Genomic DNA, 25,348 nt, shown 5'->3' on the forward strand with positions numbered 1-25,348 from the left:
GGAGAGCCAGGGATGGACAAAAAAAGGGATAAACCGAACAGGGATAAACTCAACAGGGATAAACTCAACTGGGATAAACCCAACAGGGTTAAACTCAACAGGGTTAAATCCAACAGGGTTAAACTCCAGAGGGTTAAACCCAGGAGAGCCAGGGATGGACAAAAAAAAAGATTAAACCCAGCAGGGTTAAACTGAACAGGGTTAAACCCAGGAGAGCCAGGGATGGACAAAAAAAGGGATAAATCTAATAGGGTTAAACTCAGCAGGGTAAAACTCAACTGGGTTAAACCCAACAGGGTTAAGCTCAACAGGGTTAAACTCAGCAGGGTTAAACTAAGACGTGGAGAGGTCATTGGATGTGGTGGGACAGTGGTCAAGGTGGAGCTCAAGGTCAAAACATCAAGAAAAAATCCCAAAATACAAAGAAATTAAAGTATTGGAGTGGGTAGAAAGATGTTGAGGAATATCAAGATAAAAAACATAAAAAAACATCAAAATATTGATCTAAATCTTAATTAAAGACGTGGAGAGGTCATTGGATGTGGTGGGACAGTGGTCAAGGTGGAGCTCAAGGTCAAAACATCAAGAAAAAATCCCAAAATACAAAGAAATTAAAGTATTGGAGTGGGTAGAAAGATGTTGAGGAATATCAAGATAAAAAACATAAAAAAACATCAAAATATTGATCTAAATCTTAATTAAAGATGTGGAGAGGTCATTGGATGTGGTGGGGTCAGTGGTCAAGGTGGAGCTCAAGGTCAAAACATCAAAAAAGATCCCAAAATATAAAGAAATTAAAGTATTGGAGTGGGTAGAAAGATGTTGAGGAATATCAAGATAAAAAACATAAAAATATTGATATAAATCTCTTAATTAAAGATGTGGAGAGGTCAGTGGTGACCCCAAGGGTGGTGGGACAGTGGAGCTCAAGGTCAAAACATCAAGAAAAGATCCCAAAATATAAAGAAATTAAAGTATTGGGGGTGGGTAGAAAGATGTTGAGGAATATCAAGATAAAAAACATAAAAAAACATCAAAATATTGATCTAAATCTTAATTAAAGATGTGGAGAGGTCATTGGATGTGGTGGGACAGTGGTCAAGGTGGAGCTCAAGGTCAAAACATCAAGAGAAGATCCCAAAATATAAAGAAATTAAAGTATTGGAGTGGGTAGAAAGATGTTGAGGAATATCAAGATAAAAAACATAAAAAAACATCAAAATATTGATCTAAATCTTAATTAAAGATGTGGAGAGGTCATTGGATGTGGTGGGACAGTGGTCAAGGTGGAGCTCAAGGTCAAAACATCAAGAGAAGATCCCAAAATATAAAGAAATTAAAGTATTGGAGTGGGTAGAAAGATGTTGAGGAATATCAAGATAAAAAACATAAAAAAACATCAAAATATTGATCTAAATCTTAATTAAAGATGTGGAGAGGTCATTGGATGTGGTGGGGTCAGTGGTCAAGGTGGAGCTCAAGGTCAAAACATCAAGAGAAGATCCCAAAATATAAAGAAATTAAAGTATTGGAGTGGGTAGAAAGATGTTGAGGAATTTGGGGCAGTTTCCAGATTTCTTTGGGGGCAATTTCTGCATTTTTCTGACCCCATTTCTCCTCTCCCATTTCAGGAATCCTTCTCGGAGCACTTGGGCTTCACGGGCGGGATCGTGCAGGGGTGAGTGACAAATTTTGGGATTAATTCCGAAATCTGTGAATTCACAAACCCAAAACCATTTCTAGGGATGGAGGACGAGCCATTCCCATCTCATGCTTCCAGATGATCCCAACGAGGGGGGGGAAACACCAAATTTTCAGCCTCAAATCCCATTTTTTTCCCTCATTTTGGTGATTTTGATCCACGCCAGGCTGGATTTGTACCGCGCCTCCGGGAAGTTCGAGCTCCTGGACCGGATCCTGCCCAAACTCCGCGCCACCAACCACAAGGTGCTGCTCTTCTGCCAGATGACCTCCTTGATGACCATCATGGAGGATTATTTTGCTTATCGTGGCTTCAAATACCTCAGGCTGGATGGTGAGTGGCCCTGGGGTGGGGTGGGACGTGGAGAAGTCGTTGGATGTGGTGGGACAGTGGTCAAGGTGGAGCTCAAGGTCAAAACACAAAAAAAATATTCCAAAATATAAAGGAATTAAAGTATTGGGTGTGGGTAGAAAGATGCTGAGGAATATCAAGATAAAAAACCATCAAAATATTGATATAAATCTTAATTAAAGATGTGGAGAGGTGATTGGATGTGGTGGGACAGTGGTCAAGGTGGAGCTCAAGGTCAAAACACAAAAAAAATATTCCAAAATATAAAGAAATTAAAGTATTGGGTGTGGGTAGAAAGATGCTGAGGAATATCAAGATAAAAAACCATCAAAATATTGATATAAATCTTAATTAAAGATGTGGAGAGGTGATTGGATGTGGTGGGACAGTGGTCAAGGTGGAGCTCAAGGTCAAAACATCAAAAAAGATCCCAAAATATGAAGAAATTCAAGTATTGGAGTGGGTAGAAAGATGTTGAGGAATATCAAGATAAAAAACATAAAAAAACATCAAAATATTGATCTAAATCTTAATTAAAGATGTGGAGAGGTCATTGGATGTGGTGGGACAGTGGTCAAGGTGGAGCTCAAGGTCAAAACATCAAGAGAAGATCCCAAAATATAAAGAAATTAAAGTATTGAGTGGGTAGAAAGATGTTGAGGAATATCAAGATAAAAAACATCGAAAACCATCAAAATATTAATATAAATCTTAATTAAAGACGTGGAGAGGTCATTGGATGTGGTGGGACAGTGGTCAAGGTGGAGCTCAAGGTCAAAACATCAAAAAAGATCCCAAAATATGAAGAAATTCAAGTATTGGAGTGGGTAGAAAGATGTTGAGGAATATCAAGATAAAAAACATAAAAAACCATCAAAATATTGATATAAATCTTAATTAAAGACGTGGAGAGGTCATTGGATGTGGTGGGACAGTGGTCAAGGTGGAGCTCAAGGTCAAAACATCAAGAGAAGATCCCAAAATATAAAGAAATTAAAGTATTGGAGTGGGTAGAAAGATGTTGAGGAATGTCAAGATAAAAAACATAAAAAAACATCAAAATATTGATCTAAATCTTAATTAAAGATGTGGAGAGGTCATTGGATGTGGTGGGACAGTGGTCAAGGTGGAGCTCAAGGTCAAAACATCAAGAGAAGATCCCAAAATATAAAGAAATTAAAGTATTGGAGTGGATAGAAAGATGTTGAGGAATGTCAAGATAAAAAACATAGAAAACGATCAAAATATTAATAGAAATCTTAATTAAAGATGTGGAGATATCAAATTAGATGTGAAGATAAGGAGATGAATTTCAATGTGTCAAAGTAAATATTGAGAGAGAAAGTGAGATAAGATATTGATAAATAGAAAGATCAATGTCTTGATGTCCAGATCGTGTGATCAATATTGAAACATTGATGTTGGGAAACCAATAGTGAGATTGATATGAAGATTGGCATCAAGATTTTAAATATCAACATCTTGATGTCCAGATTGTGTGATCAATATTGAGAAATCAATAGTGAGATTGATATCAAGATTGGCACCAAGATTTTAAATATCAATATCTTCATGTCCAGATTGTGTGATCAGTATTGAGACATTGATATTGAGAAATCAATAGAGATTAATATCAAGATTGGCATCAAGATTTTAAATATCAATATATTGATATACAGATTGTGTGATCAATATTGAGACATTGATATTGAGAAATCAATAGTGTGATTGATACAGAGATTGGCATCAAGATTTTAATATCGATATCTTGATGTCCAGATCGTGTGATCAATATTGAGACATTGATATTGAGACATCGATTGTGAGGTTGATATCAAGGTTGATATCAAGATTTTAAATATCAATATATTGATCTCCAGATTGTGTGATCAATATTGGGAAATCAATAGTGAGATTGATATCAAGATTGGCATCGAGATTTTAAATATCAATATATTGATCTCCAGATCGTGTGATCAATATCGAGACATTGATATTGAGGGATCAATAATGAGATTGATATCAAGATTGGCATCAAGATTTTAAATATCAATATATTGATATCCAGATTGTGTGATCAACATTGAGACATTAAGATTGATATCAAGATCAATATCTTGATATCCAGATTGTGTGATCAATATCAAGACATTGAGATTGATATCAAGATCAATATCAAGATCAATATCTTGATATCCAGATTGCGAGATATCGATTGATATTGCGATACCAATAAAAAGATCAATATCAAGGTTTGTATCAAGATCAGCGTTAAAGATATCAAAATCAAGCTTTCTATCAAGACTGATATCAAAGATTGATATCAATATTTTTAGGTTTTGATATCAAAATATTGATTATATCAATCTGTTATCAAATATTGATATCAAGTGATGGAATATTGATATCAAGATATCAATAATTGATATCAAGGCATCGTTGCCTGCTGCTACCTGCTGCTTTTTTCCAGTTGATTTCCTGATTAAATCCCGGGATTCTGTCGGGGTGGGGGACTAAAACAAATATGGATTAATTGGTAATTAATTGGTAATTAATAGGGTGGGATTTAAAGTTCCTTCCAACCCAAATGATTCTGAAATGAGCACGGATTAAGGGCACAAAATGTCGCCCATGACCCTCAGATATCCCTAAAAATGGCCCCAAAATGGCCTCAATAATTCTGTTCTCATGTGACTAAAACAAATATGGATTAATTGGATTAATTGGTTAATTAATTGGGTCGGAACATGATGGGATTTAAGGTCCCTTCCAACCCAAATGATTCTGGAATGAGCACAAAATGTCACCCTTGGCTCTCATATATCCCTAAAAATGGCCCCAAAATGGCCTCAATAATTCTGTTCTCGTGTGATTAAACCAATTATGGATTAATTGGATTAATTGGTTAATTAATTGGGTCGGAACATGATGGGATTTAAATCCCTTCCAACCCAAATGACTCTGGAATGAGCACGGATTAAGGGCGCAAAATGTCACCCATGGCCCTCACATATCCCCAAAAATGGCCCCAAAATGACCCAAAAATAGCCTCAATAATTCTGTTCTCATGTGACTAAAACAAATATGGATTAATTGGATTAATTGGTTAATTAATTGGGTCGGAACAGGGTGGGATTTAAGTCCCTTCCAACCCAAATGATTCTGGAATGAGCACGGATTAAGGGCACAAAATGTCGCCCATGGCCCTCACATATCCCCAAAAATGACCCCAAACTGCCCCAAAATTGACCAGAATCACCCCAAATGGCCTCAATAATTCTGTTCCCATGTGACTAAAACAAATATAGATTAATTGATTAATTAATTGGGTCGGAACAGGGTGGGATTTAAGTCCCTTCCAACCCAAATGATTCTGGAATGAGCACGGATTAAGAGCACAAAATGTCGCCCATGGCCCTCACATATCCCTAAAAATGGCCCCAAAACAGCCCCAGAATTGACCAAAATCACCCCAAAATGGCCTCAGTAATTCTGTTCCCATGTGACTAAAACAAATATAGATTAATTGATTAATTAATTGGTTTGGAACATGATAGGATTTAAAGTCCCTTCCAACTGAAATTATTCTCGAATGAGCATGGATGAAGAGCACAAAATGTCACCCATGGCCCTCACATATCCTTCAAAATGACCCCAAAACAGCCCCAGAATTGACCAAAATCACCCCAAAATGGCCTCAATAATTAAGTTCCGAAGTGACCAAAACAAATATAAATTAATTGATTGAATTAATTGGGTCAGAACACGATGGGCTTTAAATCCCTTCTGACCTAAATGATTCTGAAATGAGCACGGACTAAGAACACAAAATGTCGCCCATGGCCCTCAGATATCCCTCAAAATGACCCCAAACCGACCCCAAAATTGACCAAAATCACCCCAAAATGACCTCAATAATTCTGACTGCTGCGATCCCAACTTCTCCCCACCCCAGAGCAGGATCCCCCCCTTCCCCCAGTTTTTTTCCCCAATCCTTCTCCCAAAATCCCCCAAACCCAAAACGAGCCCCATTGGGATCGGGAATGGGAACTCAACCCAATGGAAATTGACCAAAATCACCCCAAAATGACCTCAATAATTCTGACTGCTGCGATCCCAACTTCTCCCCACCCCAGAGCAGGATCCCCCCCTTTTTTTCCCCAATCCTTCTCCCAAAATCCCCCAAACCCAAAACGAGCCCCATTGGGATCGGGAATGGGAACTCAACCCAATGGGAACCCCATTCCCAACTGAACCTTCCGGAACCTTCCGTGGTTCCGGGAGTGACGCCCGTGTGGGGTTGCAGGGACCACCAAGGCCGAGGACCGGGGGATGTTGTTGAAGACGTTCAACGAGCCCGGCTCCGAGTATTTCATCTTCCTGCTGAGCACGCGCGCCGGCGGCTTGGGCCTCAACCTGCAGTCGGCCGACACCGTCATCATCTTCGACAGCGACTGGAACCCGCACCAGGTAGGGCCGGGAGCGAGCGGCGCCGAAACGGATCCGCGGGATCGGAAACGGACCCAAAAATCGGCTCGGGAATGGGGATGTTGCCCTTCCAACTGAAATTATTCTCGAATGAGCATGGATGAAGAGCACAAAATGTCACCCATGGCCCTCACATATCCTTCAAAATGACCCCAAAACAGCCCCAGAATTGACCAAAATCACCCCAAAATGGCCTCAATAATTAAGTTCCGAAGTGACCAAAACAAATATAAATTAATTGATTGAATTAATTGGGTCAGAACACGATGGGCTTTAAATCCCTTCTGACCTAAATGATTCTGAAATGAGCACGGACTAAGAACACAAAATGTCGCCCATGGCCCTCAGATATCCCTCAAAATGACCCCAAACCGACCCCAAAATTGACCAAAATCACCCCAAAATGACCTCAATAATTCTGACTGCTGCGATCCCAACTTCTCCCCACCCCAGAGCAGGATCCCCCCCTTCCCCCAGTTTTTTTCCCCAATCCTTCTCCCAAAATCCCCCAAACCCAAAACGAGCCCCATTGGGATCGGGAATGGGAACTCAACCCAATGGGAACCCCATTCCCAACTGAACCTTCCGGAACCTTCCGTGGTTCCGGGAGTGACGCCCGTGTGGGGTTGCAGGGACCACCAAGGCCGAGGACCGGGGGATGTTGTTGAAGACGTTCAACGAGCCCGGCTCCGAGTATTTCATCTTCCTGCTGAGCACGCGCGCCGGCGGCTTGGGCCTCAACCTGCAGTCGGCCGACACCGTCATCATCTTCGACAGCGACTGGAACCCGCACCAGGTAGGGCCGGGAGCGAGCGGCGCCGAAACGGATCCGCGGGATCGGAAACGGACCCAAAAATCGGCTCGGGAATGGGGATGTTGAGGCCCAAAGAGAGGTTTGAAATCGGCCTGAAATTGGTCGATGTAAAAATGGTGTAAAAGTCAATCAGAAGTCAACTGAGCGACCTAAAAGGGAATTGAGCCAAAAAACGGCACAAAAGTCAACCCAAAACTCAACTGACCAACCCGAAACCCAACTGGCCCAAAAAACGGCACAAAAAAGTCAACCCAAAAGGGAACTGACCCCAAAAATGACACAAAAGTCAACCCAAAAGTCAACTGAGCAAGCCAAAAGGGAATTGACCCAAAAAATGGCATAAAAGTCAACCCAAAACTCAACTGACCAACCCAAAACCCAACTGACCAACCCGAAACCCAACTAACCCAAAAAAGTCAACCCAAAAGTCAGCTGACCCCAAAAATGGCACAAAAGTCAACCCAAAACCCAACTGACCAACCCAAAATGTGACTGACCCCAAAAATGGCGTAAAAGTCAACCCAAAATTCAACTGACCAACCCAAAACTCAACTAACCCCAAAAAATGGCACAAAAAGTCAACCCAAAAGGGAACTGACCCAAAAAATGGCACAAAAGTCAACCCAAAACCCAACTGACCAACCCAAAACCTGACTGACCCCAAAAATGGTGCAAAAGTCAACCCAAAAGTTAACTGAGCAACCCAAAAGGGAATTGACCAAAAAAATGGCACAAAAGTCAACCCAAAATTCAACTGACCAACCCAAAACTTGACTGACCCCAAAAAATGGCACAAAAGTCAACCCAAAATTCAACTGACCAACCCAAACCCCGATTGACCCAAAAAACGGCACAAAAAAGTCAACCCAAAAGGGAACTGACCTAAAAAATGACCCAAAAGTCAACCCAAAAGTCAACTGACCAAACCAAAACCCAACTGACGCGTCCAAAGCTTGACTGACCCCAAAAAATGACCCAAAAGTCAACCCAAAAGTCATCTGACCATCCCAACAACCCAAAACCCAACTGACCAACCCGAAACCCAACTGGCCCAAAAAAAAAGGCACAAAAAAGTCAACCCAAAAGTCAGCTGAGCAACCCAAAAGGGAATTGACCCAAAAAATGGCACAAAAGTCAACCCAAAACTCAACTGACCAACCCGAAACTCGACTGACCCCAAAAAATGGCATAAAAGTCAACCCAAAACTCAACTGACTGACCCAAAACCAACTGACCCAAAAACTGACACAAAACTCAACCCAAAACCCAACTGACGCGTCCAAAGCTTGACTGACCCCAAAAAATGACCCAAAAGTCAACCCAAAAGTCAACTGACCAAACCAAAACCCAACTGATGCGTCCAAAACTTGACTGACCCAAAAAATGGCACAAAGATCAACCCAAAAAGTCAACTGACTGACCTAAAAAGCAACTGATTGACCCAAAGCCCAACTGACACAAAAACTGACACAAAATCGATCCAAAACCCAACTGACAAACCCAAAAACTGACACAAAACTCAACCCAAAACCCAACTGACCCAAAAACTGACCCAAAAATTGACCCCAAACCCAACTGACCGACCCCAAACCCAACTGACCGACCCAAAACCCAATTGACCGACCCAAAAACTGACACAAAAATTGACCCAAAACTCAACTGACCGACCCAAAACCCAACTGACTGACCTAAAACCCAACTGACCAATCCAAAACCCAACTGACCAACCCAAAACCCAACTGACCGACCCAAAAACTGACACAAAAATTGACCCAAAACCCAACTGACCAATCCAAAACCCAACTGACCGACCCCAAACCCAACTGACCGACCCAAAACCCAATGAACCGGCCCCAAAACCACCTGACCCAAAGAGGAGCCACGATCTTGGAATTCCGTCCTGGAAGAGCCGCCCCCAAATCCCGATGTTTGCAGCTGGGTTTTCCCTGCTCCCTCAGAAGGAAAGAACATCCCACGATCCTGTCCTGGAATTCCCAAAACCCTCTGGGATCGCCGAGGGCGCATCCCAACTGACTGACCCAAAACCCAATGAACCGGCCCCAAAACCACCTGACCCAAAGAGGAGCCACGATCTTGGAATTCCGTCCTGGAAGAGCCGCCCCCAAATCCCGATGTTTGCAGCTGGGTTTTCCCTGCTCCCTCAGAAGGAAAGAACATCCCACGATCCTGTCCTGGAATTCCCAAAACCCTCTGGGATCGCCGAGGGCGCATCCCGCGTCTTTGAGGAGAAAAATGGAGGTTTTGGGTCTCCTCATCTAATGCTGCTCCTTCCCAGAAGAATCCTGGTCCCGGTGATGCCGTTACCCAAATTTTCCTAATCCTTGGAGATCCTCACGGTGCATCCCGTGGTTTATTTGGGGTTAAAAACGGCTCTTTTGGCACTTTTTGGCCAATGTCGCGATTTCCTCCAGGACCTTCATGGTCCCACCAATCCCGTCACTCAAATTCCCATAATTTTTTTGGGATCTTTGGGAGCTCTTGGGGTGCATCCCATGCCTTTCCCGTGGTTTATTTGGGATTAAAAACGGCTTTTTTGGTATTTTTTGGCCAATGTGGCGATTTCCTCCAGGACCTTCATGGTCCCACCAATCCCGTCACTCAAATTCCCATAATTTTTTTGGGATCTTTGGGAGCTCTTGGGGTGCATCCCATGCCTTTCCCGTGGTTTATTTGGGATTAAAAACGGCTTTTTTGGTATTTTTTGGCCAATGTGGCGATTTCCTCCAGGACCTTCATGGTCCCACCAATCCCGTCACTCAAATTCCCATAATTTTTTTGGGATCTTTGGGAGCTCTTGGGGTGCATCCCATGCCTTTCCCGTGGTTTATTTGGGATTAAAAACGGCTTTTTTGGTATTTTTTGGCCAATGTGGCGATTTCCTCCAGGACCTTCATGGTCCCACCAATCCCGTCACTCAAATTCCCATAATTTTTTTGGGATCTTTGGGAGCTCTTGGGGTGCATCCCATGCCTTTCCCGTGGTTTATTTGGGATTAAAAACGGCTTTTTTGGTATTTTTTGGCCAATGTGGCGATTTCCTCCAGGACCTTCATGGTCCCACCAATCCCGTCACTCAAATTCCCATAATTTTTTTGGGATCTTTGGGAGCTCTTGGGGTGCATCCCATGCCTTTCCCGTGGTTTATTTGGGATTAAAAACGGCTTTTTTGGTATTTTTTGGCCAATGTGGCGATTTCCTCCAGGACCTTCATGGTCCCACCAATCCCGTCACTCAAATTCCCATAATTTTTTTGGGATCTTTGGGAGCTCTTGGGGTGCATCCCATGCCTTTCCCGTGGTTTATTTGGGATTAAAAACGGCTTTTTTGGTATTTTTTGGCCAATGTGGCGATTTCCTCCAGGACCTTCATGGTCCCACCAATCCCGTCACTCAAATTCCCATAATTTTTTTTGGGATCTTTGGGAGCTCTTGGGGTGCATCCCGTGTTTTTAAGGTTAAAAGTTGGATTTTGGGATCTCCATAGTTCCATTCTTGGATCCCTCAGGGCTCATCCCCGTGGATTTTGAGGACAAAATTTGGATTTTTGGCACTTCTTTGGCCAAACTTGTCCTGTCCTGTGGGACTTACACGGTCCTGGTGATTCCATTCCCATCATCTTTGGGATTCCCTGCAGATTTTGAGGACAAAGCAGGGATTTTCAGGATAAATCCTGGGATTTTGAGGACAAACCAGGGATTTTCAGGACAAAACCTGGGATTTTGAAGACAAACCTGGGATTTTGAGGACAAATCCTGGGATTTTGAGGACAGAACCAGGGATTTTGAAGACAGACCTGGGATTTTGAGGACAAAATCAGGGATTTTAAGGAGAGAACCTGGGATTTTAAGGACAAAATCAGGGATTTTGAGGACAAACCCGGGATTTTGAGGACAGAACCAGGGTTTTTAGGACAAACAAGGGATTTTGAGGACAAGAAGGGGATTTTCGAGGACGAGAAGGGGATTTTTGAGGACAAAATCAGGGATTTTGAGGACAGAACCAGGGTTTTTTAGGACAAACAAGGGATTTTGAGGACAAGAAGGGGATTTTCGAGGACGAAAAGGGGATTTTTGAGGACCAGAAGGGGATTTTTGAGGACAAGAAGGGGATTTTCGAGGACAAGAAGGGGATTTTTGAGGACCAGAAGGGGATTTTTGGTCGCCCAGAGCCATCCCCACCCCCTTCCCCCAGGACCTGCAGGCCCAGGACCGCGCTCACCGCATCGGGCAGCAGAACGAGGTCCGCGTGCTCCGCCTCTGCACCGTCAACAGCGTGGAGGAAAAAATCCTGGCAGCAGCCAAATACAAACTCAACGTGGACCAAAAAGTGATCCAGGCAGGGATGTTCGACCAGAAATCCTCCAGCCACGAGCGCCGTGCTTTCCTCCAGGCCATCCTCGAGCACGAGGAGCAGGATGAGGTGAGATCCAGAGCAGGAGTTTTTTTTCCCCTGGGGGAATTTTTATTTTTTGGGGGTTAGGAGGCAGAGAGAGAGAAAAAAGAAAAATACAAAAAAAAAAAAAAATTATATATATATACAAACAAACCAACCCCAAGAGCAGGGAGCATGGCAGCTTGTTTGGAATTTTTTCGGGAAAGTAACGTCGGGGGTTTTAAATTAAAAAAAAAAAAAAAGAAAAAAAATAAAAATAATAAAAAAAAAAAGGGGACGGATTGACAGATGGTCTGAAATGGCCAAAACTGGGATAGTAAATGGCCTGGAAGGACCGAAAGTGAGATTGAAGTGGCTTGAGAGTGAAAAAAATGAGATTGAAATGGCTTCAAATGGCCAAAAGTGAGATTCAAGTGACTTGAAATGGCTAAAAGTGAGATTGAAGTGGCTTGGAAGAGCCAGAAATGAGATTGAAATGGCACCGCCCCGGCAGGGCTCAGCCAGCGCCACCAGAGCAGGGACAAGGGCTGGGCACAGACAGCAGTGAGATTCAGAGAGATTCAGATAATTCATGTGAGGTGGCAAGGGTCAGAAGTGAGAATGAAATGGCCAGAGAGCAAAAAAAATGAGATTGAAATGGTCTAAAATGGCCAAAAGTGAGGTTTAAATGGCCAGAGAGCGAAAAAAAATGAGATTTACATGGTCTGAAGTGGCCAAAAGTGAGATTGAAATGGTCTGAAATGGCCAAAAGTGAGATTGAAGTGGCTTGAAAGAGTCAAAAGTGAGATTTCAATGGCCTGAAATGGTCAAAAGTGAGATTTAAATGGCTTGGAGTGGCCAAAAGTGAGATTTAAGTGGCTTGGAAGAGCCAAAAGTGAGATTAAAGTGGCTTGAAATAGCCAGAATTGAGATCTAAGTGGCTTGAAATGGCCAAAAGTCAGATTGAAATGGCCTGGAATGGCCAAAAGTGAGATTTCAATGGCCTGAAACAGACAAAAGGGAGATTTAAGTGGCCTGAGAGTGCGAAAAGGGAGATTTGAATGGTCTGAAATGGCCAAAAGTGAGATTGAAATGGCTTGGAAGAGCCAGAAATGAGATTTAAATGCTTTAGAAGGGCCAAAAGTGAGATTTCAATGGCCTGAAACAGACAAAAGTGAGATTTAAGTGGCCTGAGAGTGCGAAAAGTGAGATTTGAATGGTCTGAAATGGCCAAAAGTGAGATTGAAATGGCTTGAAGCAGCCAAAAGTGAGATTCAAATAGCTTGAAATGGCCAAAAGTGAGACTGAAATGGCTCGGAAGAGCCAGAAATGAGATTGAAATGGCCTGAAATGGCCAAAAGTGAGATAGAAATATCTTGAAGCAGCCAAAAGTGAGATTCAAATGGCTTGGAAGAGCCAGAAATGAGATTGAAATGGTCTGAAATGGCCAAAACTGGGATAGTAAATGGCCTGGAAGGACCGAAAGTGAGATTGAAGTGGCTTGAGAGTGAAAAAAATGAGATTGAAATGGCTTCAAATGGCCAAAAGTGAGATTCAAGTGACTTGAAATGGCTAAAAGTGAGATTGAAATGGCTTGGAAGAGCCAGAAATGAGATTGAAATGGTCTCAGATGGCCAAAAGTCAGATTGAGGTGGTCTAAAATGGCCAAAAGTGACATTTAAATGGCTTGGAAGGACCAAAAGTGAGATTGAAATGGCCTGAGAGCACCAAAAATGAGACTTAAATGGTCTGAAACAGCCAAAAGTGAGATTTAGGTGGCTTGGAAGGGACAGAAATGAGATTGAAATGGCCAAAAGTGAGATTTGAGTGGCTTGGGAAAACCAAAAGTGAGATTTAAACGGTCTAGAGAATGATAAAAATGAGATTTAAATGGTCTGAAGGGCCAAAAGTGAGATTGAAGTGGCTTGGAAGGGGCAGAAATGAATTTTAAATGGCCAAATTTAAATTTTAGGTGAGATTGAAGTGGCTTGGAAAGACCAAAAATGAGATTGAAGTGGCCTGAGAATGACAAAAATGAGATTGAAATGGTCTGAAATTGCCAAAAGCGAGATTTAAATGGCTTGTAAGGATCAAAAGTGAAATTGAAATGGCTTGGAAGGGACAGAAATGAATTTTAAATGCCCAAAAGTGAGATTGAAATGGTGTGGAAGGGCCAAAAGTGAGATTTAAACAGTCTGAGGGGGAAAAATGCCATTTAAACCACCAAAAAATCAGAAAAAAACCCATTGAAACCACCCAAAAAGAGCCAAAAAACCCCACTGAAACCACCCCAAAATGAGCCAAAAAAACCCCATTGAAACCACCCAAAAATGAGGAAAAAAATGCGTTGAAACCACCCAAAAAATGGACAAAAATCCACTAAAACCACCCAAAAACGAGCCAAAAAAAACCCAATTAAAACCACCCACAAAAACCATTGGAACCACCCAAAAAACCCAATTGAACCCCCCCCCAAAACCCATCAAAATTCCACCAAAACCCCCCAAAAGTGAGCCAAAAACCCCAATTTAAATCACCCAAAAAACCCAATTTCAACCACCCAAAACTGATCAAAAATGATCCAAAAATCCCAATTTAAACCACCCAAAAAAACCCTATTTAAACTATGGAAAAAACCCATTGGAAGCCCCCAAAAAACCCAAATTAAACCCCCCAAAACCCAAATTAAACCCCCCAAAACCCCCAACTGAAACCCCCCAAAACCCATTAAAACCATCCAAAAAAAACCAATTTAAACCCCCCAAAAACCCCAATTTCAACCCCCCAAAAAACCCAATTTAAACCACCCAAAACCCATCAAAAATCCACCAAAAACTCCCCAAAAATCCCAATTTAAACCCATCAAAAATCCACCAAAACCCCCCAAAACCGAGTCAAAAAACCCCAATTTAAACCACCCAAAACTGAGCAAAAATCTACCAAAACCCCCAAAAAAGAGGGAAAAAACCCATTAAAACCACCCAAAACTGATCAAAAACCCCCCAAAACCGAGCCAAAAATCCCAATTTAAACCCCAAAAAATCCATCAAAAATCCACCAAAACCCCCCAAAAACGAGCCAAAAATCCAAATTTAAACCACCCAAAACCCATCAGAAATCCACCAAAATCCCCCAAAAAGGAGCAAAAAAAACCAATTTAAACCCCCCAAAAAACCCAAATTAAACCCCCCAAAACCCCCAACTGAAACCCCCCAAAACCCATCAAAAATCCACCAAAACCCCCCAAAAAACCAAGCCAAATGACAAAAATCGCCCGAATCGCCCCAAACCGAGCCAAAAACCCCCATTTAAACCACCCAAAAACAATCAAAAATCCACCAAAACCACCCAAAAACGAGGCAAAAAACCCAATTTAAACCCCAAAAAACCCATCAAAAATCCACCAAAACCCCCCAAAAATCAAGCCAAAAATCGCAGTTTAAACCACCCAAAACCCATCAAAATTCCACCAAAACCCCCAAAAACCGAGCCAAAAAAAATCCCAATTTAAACCCCCAAAACCCATGAAAAATGCACCAAAACCCCCCAAAAATTGAGCCAAAAATCCAAATTTAACCCCCCCAAAAATCCCAATTTAAACCACCCAAAACCCCTCAAAACTCCACCAAGACCGAGCCAAAAATCCCAATTTAAACCCCAAAAAACCCATCAAAAATCCACCAAAACCGAGCCAAAAAATCCAATTTAAACCCCCCAAAAATTCCAATTTAAACCCCAAAACCCCTCAAAATTCCACCAAAACCCCCCAAAAAATGAGCCAAAAATCCAAATTTAAACCCTCCAAAAATCCCAATTTAAACCCCCCAAAACCCCTCAAAACTCCACCAAACCCCCCCAAAAATCAGCCAAAAAACCCCATTAAAAACCCCAAAAACGACAAAAATGGCCCCAAAGCGGGGCCGGGGGCGGCGAAGCTGCGGGGGCGGGACTCGAACCCGCGGCGCCGGGGGGTCCCGGGGTCCCGGGGCCGCGGTGACGCCGAGTTTGGGTTCCCCAGGAGGAGGACGAGGTGCCCGACGACGAGACGGTGAATCAGATGATCGCCCGGCACGAGGAGGAGTTCGACCTCTTCATGGTGAGGAGGAGGAGGAGGAGCGGGGAGGAAGGGCTGGGGAGGAGCAGGAGGAGATGAGGAAGAGGAGGAGGAGATGAGGAGGAAGATGAGGAGGAGGAGGAGGAGGAGATGAGGAAGGAGAGAAATGGAGCCTGAAGAGGAGGAGGAGGAGGGAGGAAGGGCTGGGAGGAAGATCAGCCGAGGAGGAAAAGGAGGAGGAGATGAGGAAGAGGAGATGAGGAGGGAGGGAAATGGAGCTGGAGGAGGAGGAGGAGAAGATGAGGAGGAGGAAGAGGAGATGAGGAAGAGGAGGAGGAGATGAAGAGGAGATGAGGAAGAGGAGGAGGAGATGAGGAGGAAGATGAGGAGGAGGAGGAGGAGGAGATGAGGAAGGAGAGAAATGGAGCCTGAAGAGGAGGAGGAGGAGGGAGGAAGGGCTGGGAGGAAGATCAGCCGAGGAGGAAAAGGAGGAGGAGATGAGGAAGAGGAGATGAGGAGGGAGGGAAATGGAGCTGGAGGAGGAGGAGGAGAAGATGAGGAGGAGGAAGAGGAGATGAGGAAGAGGAGGAGGAGATGAGGAGGAAGATGAGGAGGAAGAGGAGATGAGGAAGGAGGGAAATGGAGCGTGAGGAGGAGGAGGAGGGAGGGAGGAAGGGCAGGGAGGAAGAGGAGGAGGAGATGAGGAGGGAGGAAGGGCGGGGGAGGAAGAGCTCCTGAGGAGGAGGAGGAGAAGATGAGGAGGAAGAGGAGGAGATGAGGAAGAGGAGGAGGAGATGAGGAGGAAGATGAGGAGGAAGAGGAGATGAGGAAGGAGGGAAATGGAGCGGGAGGAGGGGGAGGAGGGAGGGAGGAAAGATCCATCCCAAACCCCATCCCACCTCAGAAGATCCATCCCAAACCCCATCCCACCTCAGAAGATCCATCCCAAACCCCATCCCACCTCAGAAGATCCATCCCAAACCCCATCCCACCTCAGAAGATCCATCCCAAACCCCATCCCACCTCAGAAGATCCATCCCAAACCCCATCCCACCTCAGAAGATCCATCCCAATCCCGATCCCACCTCAGATGGCCCCAAACCCCAATCCCACCTCAGAAGATCCATCCCAAACCCAATCCCACCTCAGAAGATCCATCCCAAACCCCAATCCCACCTCAGATGGCCTCGATCCCCATCCCAAACCCCATCCCACCTCAGAAGATCCATCCCAAACCCCATCCCACCTCAGAAGATCCATCCCAAACCCCATCCCACCTCAGAAGATCCATCCCAAACCCCATCCCACCTCAGAAGATCCATCCCAAACCCCATCCCACCTCAGAAGATCCATCCCAAACCCCATCCCACCTCAGAAGATCCATCCCAAACCCCATCCCACCTCAGAAGATCCATCCCAAACCCCATCCCACCTCAGAAGATCCATCCCAAACCCCATCCCACCTCAGAAGATCCATCCCAAACCCCATCCCACCTCAGAAGATCCATCCCAAACCCCATCCCACCTCAGAAGATCCATCCCAAACCCCATCCCACCTCAGAAGATCCATCCCAATCCCCGCTCCCCCCCGAGCCGTCCCCGCCCCGTTAACCCTTCCCTGGCCAGCGCATGGACCTGGACCGGCGGCGCGAGGAGGCGCGGAACCCCAAGCGGAAGCCGCGGCTGATGGAGGAGGACGAGCTGCCCTCGTGGATCCTCAAGGACGACGCCGAGGTGGAGCGGCTCACCTGCGAGGAGGAGGAGGAGAAGATGTTCGGCCGCGGCTCGCGGCACCGCAAGGAGGTCGACTACAGCGACTCGCTCACCGAGAAGCAGTGGCTCAAGGTGGGCGGGGCTGGGGGCGCCGCGGGGAGGGTCCCAAATCACCGGGGATCCCAAATCCCGAGGGTCCCGAATCGCTGGGGATCCCAAATCCCGAGGGTCACCATCCCAAGGATCCCAAATCCCGAGGGTCCCAAATCGCTGGGGATCCCAAATTCCGAGGGTCCTGAATCCCAAGGGTCACCATCCCAAGGATCCCAAATCCCGAGGGTCACCATTCCAAGGATCCCAAATCCCAAGGGTCACCATCACAAGGGTCACCATCCTAAGAATCCCAAATCCCACGGATCCCAAATCCCAAGGGTCACCAGTCCCGAGGATCCCAAATGCCAAGGATTTCTCACCCCAAGGATCCCAAATCCCGTGGGTCACCATTCCCAAGGGTCACCATCCCAAGGATCCCAAATCCCAAGGATCCTGAATTCCACAGATCCCAAATCCCGAGGGTCCCGAATCCCAAGGATCTCCAGTCCCAAGGACCCCAAATGCCAAGGGTCACCATCCCAAGGATCCCAAATCCTAAGGATCTCCCACCCCAAGGATCCCCAGTCCCAAGGATCCCAAATCCCAAGGGTCCCGAATCACTGGGGATCCCAAATCCTGAGGATCCCGAATCCCACCATCCCAAGGATCTCCCGCCCCAAGAATCCCAAATCCCAAGGATCCCAAATCCCAAGGGTCCCAAATCCCAAGGGGCACCAGTCCCAAGGATCCCAAATCCCAAGGATCTCCAGTCCCAAGAATCCAAATCCCAAGGAGCCCCAGTCCCGAGGATCCCAAATCCCAAGGGGCACCAGTCCCAGGGATCTCCAGATCTCCTGAGGAAGAGGAGGAGGAAACGAGGAAGGGGGGAAATGGAGCATGAGGAGGGGGAGGAGGAGGGAGGCCCCAATCCCACCTCACATAACCGTGAACCCTCAGAGGATCCATCCCAAACCCGATCCCACCTCAGGAGATCCATCCCAATCCCCAATCCCACCTCAGATGGCCCCAAACCCCAATCCCACCTCAGGAGATCCATCCCAATCCCCATCCCACCTCAGAAGATCCATCCCAAACCCCATCCCACCTCAGACGATCCATCCCAAACCCCGCTCCCCCCGAGCCGTCCCCGACCCCGTTAACCCTTCCCTGTAAGGATCTCCCACCCCAAGGATCCCCAGTCCCAAGGATCCCAAATCCCAAGGGTCCCGAATCCCAAGGGTCACCAATCTCGAGGATCCCAAATCCCAAGGATCCCAAATCCCAAGGGTCACCAGTCCCAAGGATCCCCAATCCCTGTGGATCCCCAAACCCCTTTGGATCCCAAACGCCTTTAGACCCCAAACCCCTTGGGCTCCCAAACCCCTTTGGATCCCAAATCGCTTTGGACCCCAAACCCCTTTGGACCTCCAGTCCCTGTAGATCCTAAATCCCTGTAGATCCCAAACCCCTGTAGATCCCAACCCCCTTTGGCCCCCAAACCCCTTTGGCCCCCCAAACCCCTTTGGATCCCAAATCGCTTTGGACCCCAAACCCCTTTGGACCTCCAGTCCCTGTAGATCCTAAATCCCTGTAGATCCCAAACCCCTGTAGATCCCAAACCCCTTTGGCCCCCAAACCCCTTTGGCCCCCCAAACCCCTGTAGATCCCAAACCCCTTTGGCCCCCCAAACCCCTGTAGATCCCAAACCCCTGTAGATCCTAAACCCCTTTGGATCCCAAATTCGTGTAGCTCCCAAACCCCTGTAGACCCCAAACCCCTGTAGATCCCAAACCCCTTTAGACCCCAATCCCTGTAGATCCCAAACCCCTTTGGACCCGCATCCCAAAGATCCCAAACCCCTTTGGCCCCCAATCCCTGCGGATCCCCAAACCCCTTTGCCCCCCAAACCCTTTGTCCCCAATCCCTTTGTCCCCGCTCCCCCAGGCCATCGAGGAGGGCACCCTGGAGGAGATCGAGGAGGAGGTCCGGCAAAAGAAATCCTCGCGGAAGCGGAAGCGCGAGCCCGAGGGACCCCCGGGACCCCCGGCGGGCGCCCGCAGCCGCGACAAGGACGAGGAGAGGAGCAAGCAGAAGAAACGGGGGCGGCCCCCGGCCGAGAAGCTGTCCCCAAACCCACCGCCCCTGACCCGCAAGATGCGCAAGATCGTCGACGCCGTCATCAAGTACAAGGACAGGTGAGGAGGACACGTGGGATGGGGGGTTCCTGGGGGTTCTTGAGTCTTCTTGAGGCTTCCTGGAGGTTCCTGGGGGTTCCTGAGGGTTCAGGAGGTTCCTGGAGGTTCCTGATTGTCATCAAGTACAAGGACAGGTGAGGAGGACACGTGGGATGGGGGGTTCCTGGGGGTTCCGGGAGGGTCCCAGGTGGTCCTGAGGTTCCTGAAAGTTCCTGGGGGTTCCTGGTGGTCCTGGTCGTCATCAAGTACAAGGACAGGTGAGGAGGACACGTGGTGGTGGGGGGTTCCTGGGGGTTTTTGGGGGTTCTTGGGGGTTCTGGAGGTTCCTGGGGGTTCTGGAGGTTCTTGAGGGTTCCTGGTCGTCATCAAGTACAAGGACAGGTGAGGAGGACACGTGGTATGGGGGGTTCCTGGGCGTTCTTGGGGGTTCCTGGGATGTCCCAGAAGATGAAGGGATGATGATGGTGAGGGTGAGGATGATGAGATGTTGATGAGGCTGAGTACAACAGGATGATGATGGTGATGATGAGATGATGAGGATGAGGACAATGGGATGAAGATGATGAGGGTGAGGATGATGAGATGTTGAGGAGGATGAATACAACAGGATGATGATGATGATGATGATGATGATGATGATGAGATGATGAGGATGATGGTGAGGGTGAGGATGATGAGATGTTGAGGAGGATGAGTACAAGAGGATGCTGATGGTGAGGGGAGGAAGGCCCCCCCTCACTCCCGTTTCCCCCCGCAGCAGCAGCGGGCGGCAGCTGAGCGAGGTCTTCATCCAGCTCCCGTCCCGCAAGGAGCTCCCGGAGTACTACGAGCTCATCCGCAAGCCCGTGGACTTCAAGAAGATCAAGGTACTGAGATCCACCAGGATCCACTGGGATCCATTGAGATCCTGCTGGATCCACCAAGATCCACCGGGATCCTCCTGGGTCCTCCTGATGATGATGATGATGATGATGATGATGATGATGATGATGATGATGATGATGATGATGATGATGGTGAGGATGATGAGATGATGATGATGAGGACGATGAGATGTGATGTTGATGATGATGAGATGATGATGATGAAGACAATGGGATGAAGATGATGAGGGTGAGGATGATGAGATGTTGAGGAGGATGAGTACAAGAGGATGCTGATGGTGAGGGGAGGAAGGCCCCCCCTCACTCCCGTTTCCCCCCGCAGCAGCAGCGGGCGGCAGCTGAGCGAGGTCTTCATCCAGCTCCCGTCCCGCAAGGAGCTCCCGGAGTACTACGAGCTCATCCGCAAGCCCGTGGACTTCAAGAAGATCAAGGTACTGAGATCCACCAGGATCCACTGGGATCCATTGAGATCCTGCTGGATCCACCAAGATCCACCGGGATCCTCCTGGGTCCTCCTGGGTCCACCAAGATCCACTGGGATCCTCCTGGGTCCTCCTGGGTCCACCGGGATCCTCCTGGGTCCTCCTGGGTCCTTCTGGGTCCACCAGGATCCTCATGGATCCACTGGGATACACTGAGATCCTCCTGGATCCACCAGGATCCTCATGGGTCCACCTGGATTCACCGGGATCCTCCTGGATCCACCAGGGTCCTCCTGGATTCGCCTGGGTCCACCAGGATCTGCTGAGATCCTCCTGGGTCCTCCTGGATCCACTGGGATGCATTGGGATCCACCCGGATCCACCGGGATCCTCTTGGGTCCACCAGGATCCACTGAGATCCTCCTGGGTCCACCAGGATCCACCAGGATCCACTTGGATCCACCAGGATCCTCCTGGGTCCTCCTGGTTCCTCCCTGACCCGGTTCCTGCCGCCAGGAGCGGATCCGGAACCACAAGTACCGGAGCCACCAGGATCTACCAGGATCCTCCTGGGTCCTCCTGGTTCCTCCCTGACCCGGTTCCTGCCGCCAGGAGCGGATCCGGAACCACAAGTACCGGAGCCTGAACGACCTGGAGAAGGACGTGATGCTGCTGTGCCAGAACGCGCAGACCTTCAACCTCGAGGGCTCCCTGGTGGGGACAGATGTCACCTTGGGGACACCTGGGGTGGCACCTGGGGTGGGATGGCACCTTTGGTGACATCTGGGGTGGGCTGGGATGGGCTGGGATGGACTGGGATGGGCTGGAGAAGGACGTGGCGCTGCTGTGCCAGAACGCGCAGACCTTCAACCTCGAGGGGTCCCTGGCAGGGACAAATGTCACCTTGGTGGCACCTGGGGTGGCACCTGGGCTGGGGTGGCACCTTTGGTGACATCTGGGGTGGGCTGGGATGGGCTGGGATGGACTGGGATGGACTGGGATGGACTGGGATGGGCTGGAGAAGGACGTGGTGCTGCTGTGCCAGCACGCGCAGACCTTCAACCTCGAGGGGTCTCTGGTAGGGACAAATGTCACCTTGGGGACACCTGGGGTGGCATCTGGGCTGGGGTGGCACCTGGGGTGACCAGGAGTGACCAGAGTGACCAGGGATGACCAGGAGTAACCTGGAATGACCAGGGATGTCCTGGAATGACCAGGGTTGACTGGGGATGGCCAGGGGTGACCAAGGGTGACCAGGGATGACCAGAACTGACCAGAGTGACCAGGACTGACCAGAGATGACCAGAGTGACCAGGGATGACCAGGGATGATCAGGGGTGACCAAAGGTGACCAAGAATGACCAGAGTGACCAGGATGGGCTGGAGAAGGACGTGGTGCTGCTGTGCCAGAACGCGCAGACCTTCAACCTCGAGGGCTCCCTGGTGGGGACAAATGTCACCTTGGGGACACCTGGGGTGGCACCTGGGGTGGCATCTGGCTGGGGTGGCACCTGGGATGGCCTGGAGTGACCAGGGATGACCAGGAGTAACCTGGAATGACCAGGGATGTCCTGGAATGACCAGGGTTGACTGGGGATGGCCAGGGGTGACCAAGGGTGACCAGGGATGACCAGAACTGACCAGAGTGACCAGGACTGACCAGAGATGACCAGAGTGACCAGGGATGACCAGGGATGATCAGGGGTGACCAAAGGTGACCAGGAGTGACCAGGGATGACCAAGAATGACCAGAGTGACCAGGAGTGACCAAAGGTGACCAGGGATGACCAGGACTGACCAGAGTGACCAGGGATGACCAGGGATGACCAGGACTGACCAGAGTGACCAGGGATGACCAAAGGTGACCAGGAGTGACCAGGGGTGACCAGGGATGACCAGAGTGACCAGGGATGATCAGGGGTGACCAAAGGTGACCAGAGATGACCAAAGGTGACCAGAGTGACCAGGGATGATCAGGGGTGACCAGGGATGATCAGGGGTGACCAGGGATGACCAGGACTGACCAGAGTGACCAGAGTGACCAGGACTGACCAGAGTGACCAAAGGTGACCAGAGTGACCAGAGTGACCAGGGATGATCAGGGGTGACCAGGGATGACCAGGACTGACCAGAGTGACCAAAGGTGAGGGACAAATGTCACCTTGGGGACACCTGGGGTGGCATCTGGGCTGGGGTGGCACCTGGGGTGACCAGGAGTGACCAGAGTGACCAGGGATGACCAGGAGTAACCTGGAATGACCAGGGATGTCCTGGAATGACCAGGGTTGACTGGGGATGGCCAGGGGTGACCAAGGGTGACCAGGGATGACCAGAACTGACCAGAGTGACCAGGACTGACCAGAGATGACCAGAGTGACCAGGGATGACCAGGGATGATCAGGGGTGACCAAAGGTGACCAGGGATGACCAGAGTGACCAGGGATGATCAGGGGTGACCAAAGGTGACCAGAGATGACCAAAGGTGACCAGAGTGACCAGGGATGATCAGGGGTGACCAGGGATGATCAGGGGTGACCAGGGATGATCAGGGGTGACCAGGGATGATCAGGGGTGACCAGGGATGATCAGGGGTGACCAGGGATGACCAGGACTGACCAGAGTGACCAAAGGTGACCAGGGATGATCAGGGATGACCAGGACTGACCAGAGTGACCAAAGGTGACCAGGGATGATCAGGGATGACCAGGACTGACCAGAGTGACCAAAGGTGACCAGGGATGATCAGGGATGACCAGGACTGACCAGAGTGACCAGAGTGACCAGGACTGCCCCCGCAGATCTACGAGGACTCCATCGTGCTGCAGTCGGTGTTCACCAGCGTGCGGCAGAAGGTGGAGAAGGAGGAGGAGAGCGACGGCGAGGAGAGCGAGGAGGAGGAGGAGGGAGAGGAGGAAGGATCCGAGTCCGAGGGTGGGCCAGGGGCTGCGGTCCCTGGGATCCGTGGGGTGGGATCCGTGGGGTGGGATCGATGGGATTGATGGGATCGATGGGATGGGATCGATGGGATCGATGGGATGGGATCGATGGGATCGATGGGATGGGATTGGGTGGGATCCATGGGATGGGATTAATGGGATTGATGGGATGGGATTGGGTGGAATTGGATTAATGGGATTGGATGGGATCCATGGGATGGGATTAATGGGATTGATGGGATGGGATCGATGGGATGGGATGGGATCGATTGGATTGATGGGATTGATGGGATGGGATTGAGTGGAATGGGGTTAATGGGATTGGATGGAATCCATGGGATGGGATTAATGGGATCAATGGGATGGGATCGATGGGATCCATGGGATGGGATCTGGGATGGGATTGGGATGGGATCCATGGGATAGGATCAGGATGGGGTCAGAGGCTGACCGGGAGCTTGGGGTCACTGGGATGGGATCAATGGGGTCACTGGGATGGGATCAGGATGGGATCAGGATAGGATCAGGATGGGGTCAGAGGCTGACCCGGAGCTCGGGGTCCCTGGGATGGGATCAATGGGATCCATGGGATGGGATCCATGGGATGGGATCAGGATGGGGTCAGAGGCTGACCCCGAGCTCGGGGTCACTGGGATGGGATCAGGATGGGATCACTGGGATGGGGTCAGAGGCTGACCCCGAGCTCGGCGTCCCCAGCCCGCTCGGTGAAGGTGAAGATCCGCCTGGGCCGCAAGGAGAAGGTTCCGGAACGCGGGAAGGGGCGGCGCCGGGGGGGGCGCGGGGGGCGCCCCAAGCCCCTCCTGAGCGACGACGAGAGCGAGGACGAGCAGGAGGAGGTGAGGGGGCGGGGGAGCCCGGGGACCCCCCAGATCCCGTCCTGACCCCCAAATCCTGATCCCCCAAATCCTGACCCCAATTCCTGACCCCCAAATCCTGACCCCCAAATCCCATCCTGAATCCCCAAATCCTGAATCCCCCAAATCCTGACCCCCCAAATCCCGAACCCCAAGTCCTGAACCCCAAAATCCTGAACCCCAAATCCCAAACCCCAAATCCTGAATCCTCCAAATCCCAAACCCCAAATCCTGACCCCCAAATCCTGAATCCCCCAAATCCCAAACCCCAAATCCTGAATCCCCCAAATCCCAAACCCCAAATCCCAAACCCCAAATCCTGAATCCCCCAAATCCCGACCCCCAAATCCTGAATCCCCCAAATCCCAAACCCCAAATCCTGAATCCCCCAAATCCCAAACCCCGGTCCCAGGTTGTCCCAGATCCAGATT

General features: G+C 48.5%; 1 protein-coding gene across 1 annotated transcript in view; it reads left to right on the top strand.

Moving 5' to 3' along the window:
* SMARCA4 (SWI/SNF related, matrix associated, actin dependent regulator of chromatin, subfamily a, member 4) overlaps nucleotides 1–24,944 on the top strand; it is a gene marked incomplete at its 5' end in the record, with an annotated part of 46,625 nt that extends 21,681 nt beyond the window's left edge. Inside the window, 11 exons of the mRNA XM_039716544.1 lie at nucleotides 1,632–1,678; nucleotides 1,869–2,035; nucleotides 6,360–6,523; nucleotides 11,566–11,793; nucleotides 15,764–15,841; nucleotides 17,426–17,644; nucleotides 19,550–19,800; nucleotides 20,558–20,666; nucleotides 21,719–21,820; nucleotides 23,905–24,037; nucleotides 24,760–24,944. Of these exons, the coding sequence (XP_039572478.1) occupies nucleotides 1,632–1,678; nucleotides 1,869–2,035; nucleotides 6,360–6,523; nucleotides 11,566–11,793; nucleotides 15,764–15,841; nucleotides 17,426–17,644; nucleotides 19,550–19,800; nucleotides 20,558–20,666; nucleotides 21,719–21,820; nucleotides 23,905–24,037; nucleotides 24,760–24,944 (1,683 nt within the window). The remainder of the gene's footprint in view (nucleotides 1–1,631; nucleotides 1,679–1,868; nucleotides 2,036–6,359; nucleotides 6,524–11,565; nucleotides 11,794–15,763; nucleotides 15,842–17,425; nucleotides 17,645–19,549; nucleotides 19,801–20,557; nucleotides 20,667–21,718; nucleotides 21,821–23,904; nucleotides 24,038–24,759) is intronic.
* Nucleotides 24,945–25,348: the final 404 nt, after the last annotated feature.

This window comes from Passer montanus, unplaced genomic scaffold (assembly GCF_014805655.1).
Source record: "Passer montanus isolate IOZ18808 unplaced genomic scaffold, ASM1480565v1 scaffold354, whole genome shotgun sequence".
NCBI lineage: Eukaryota > Metazoa > Chordata > Aves > Passeriformes > Passeridae > Passer > Passer montanus.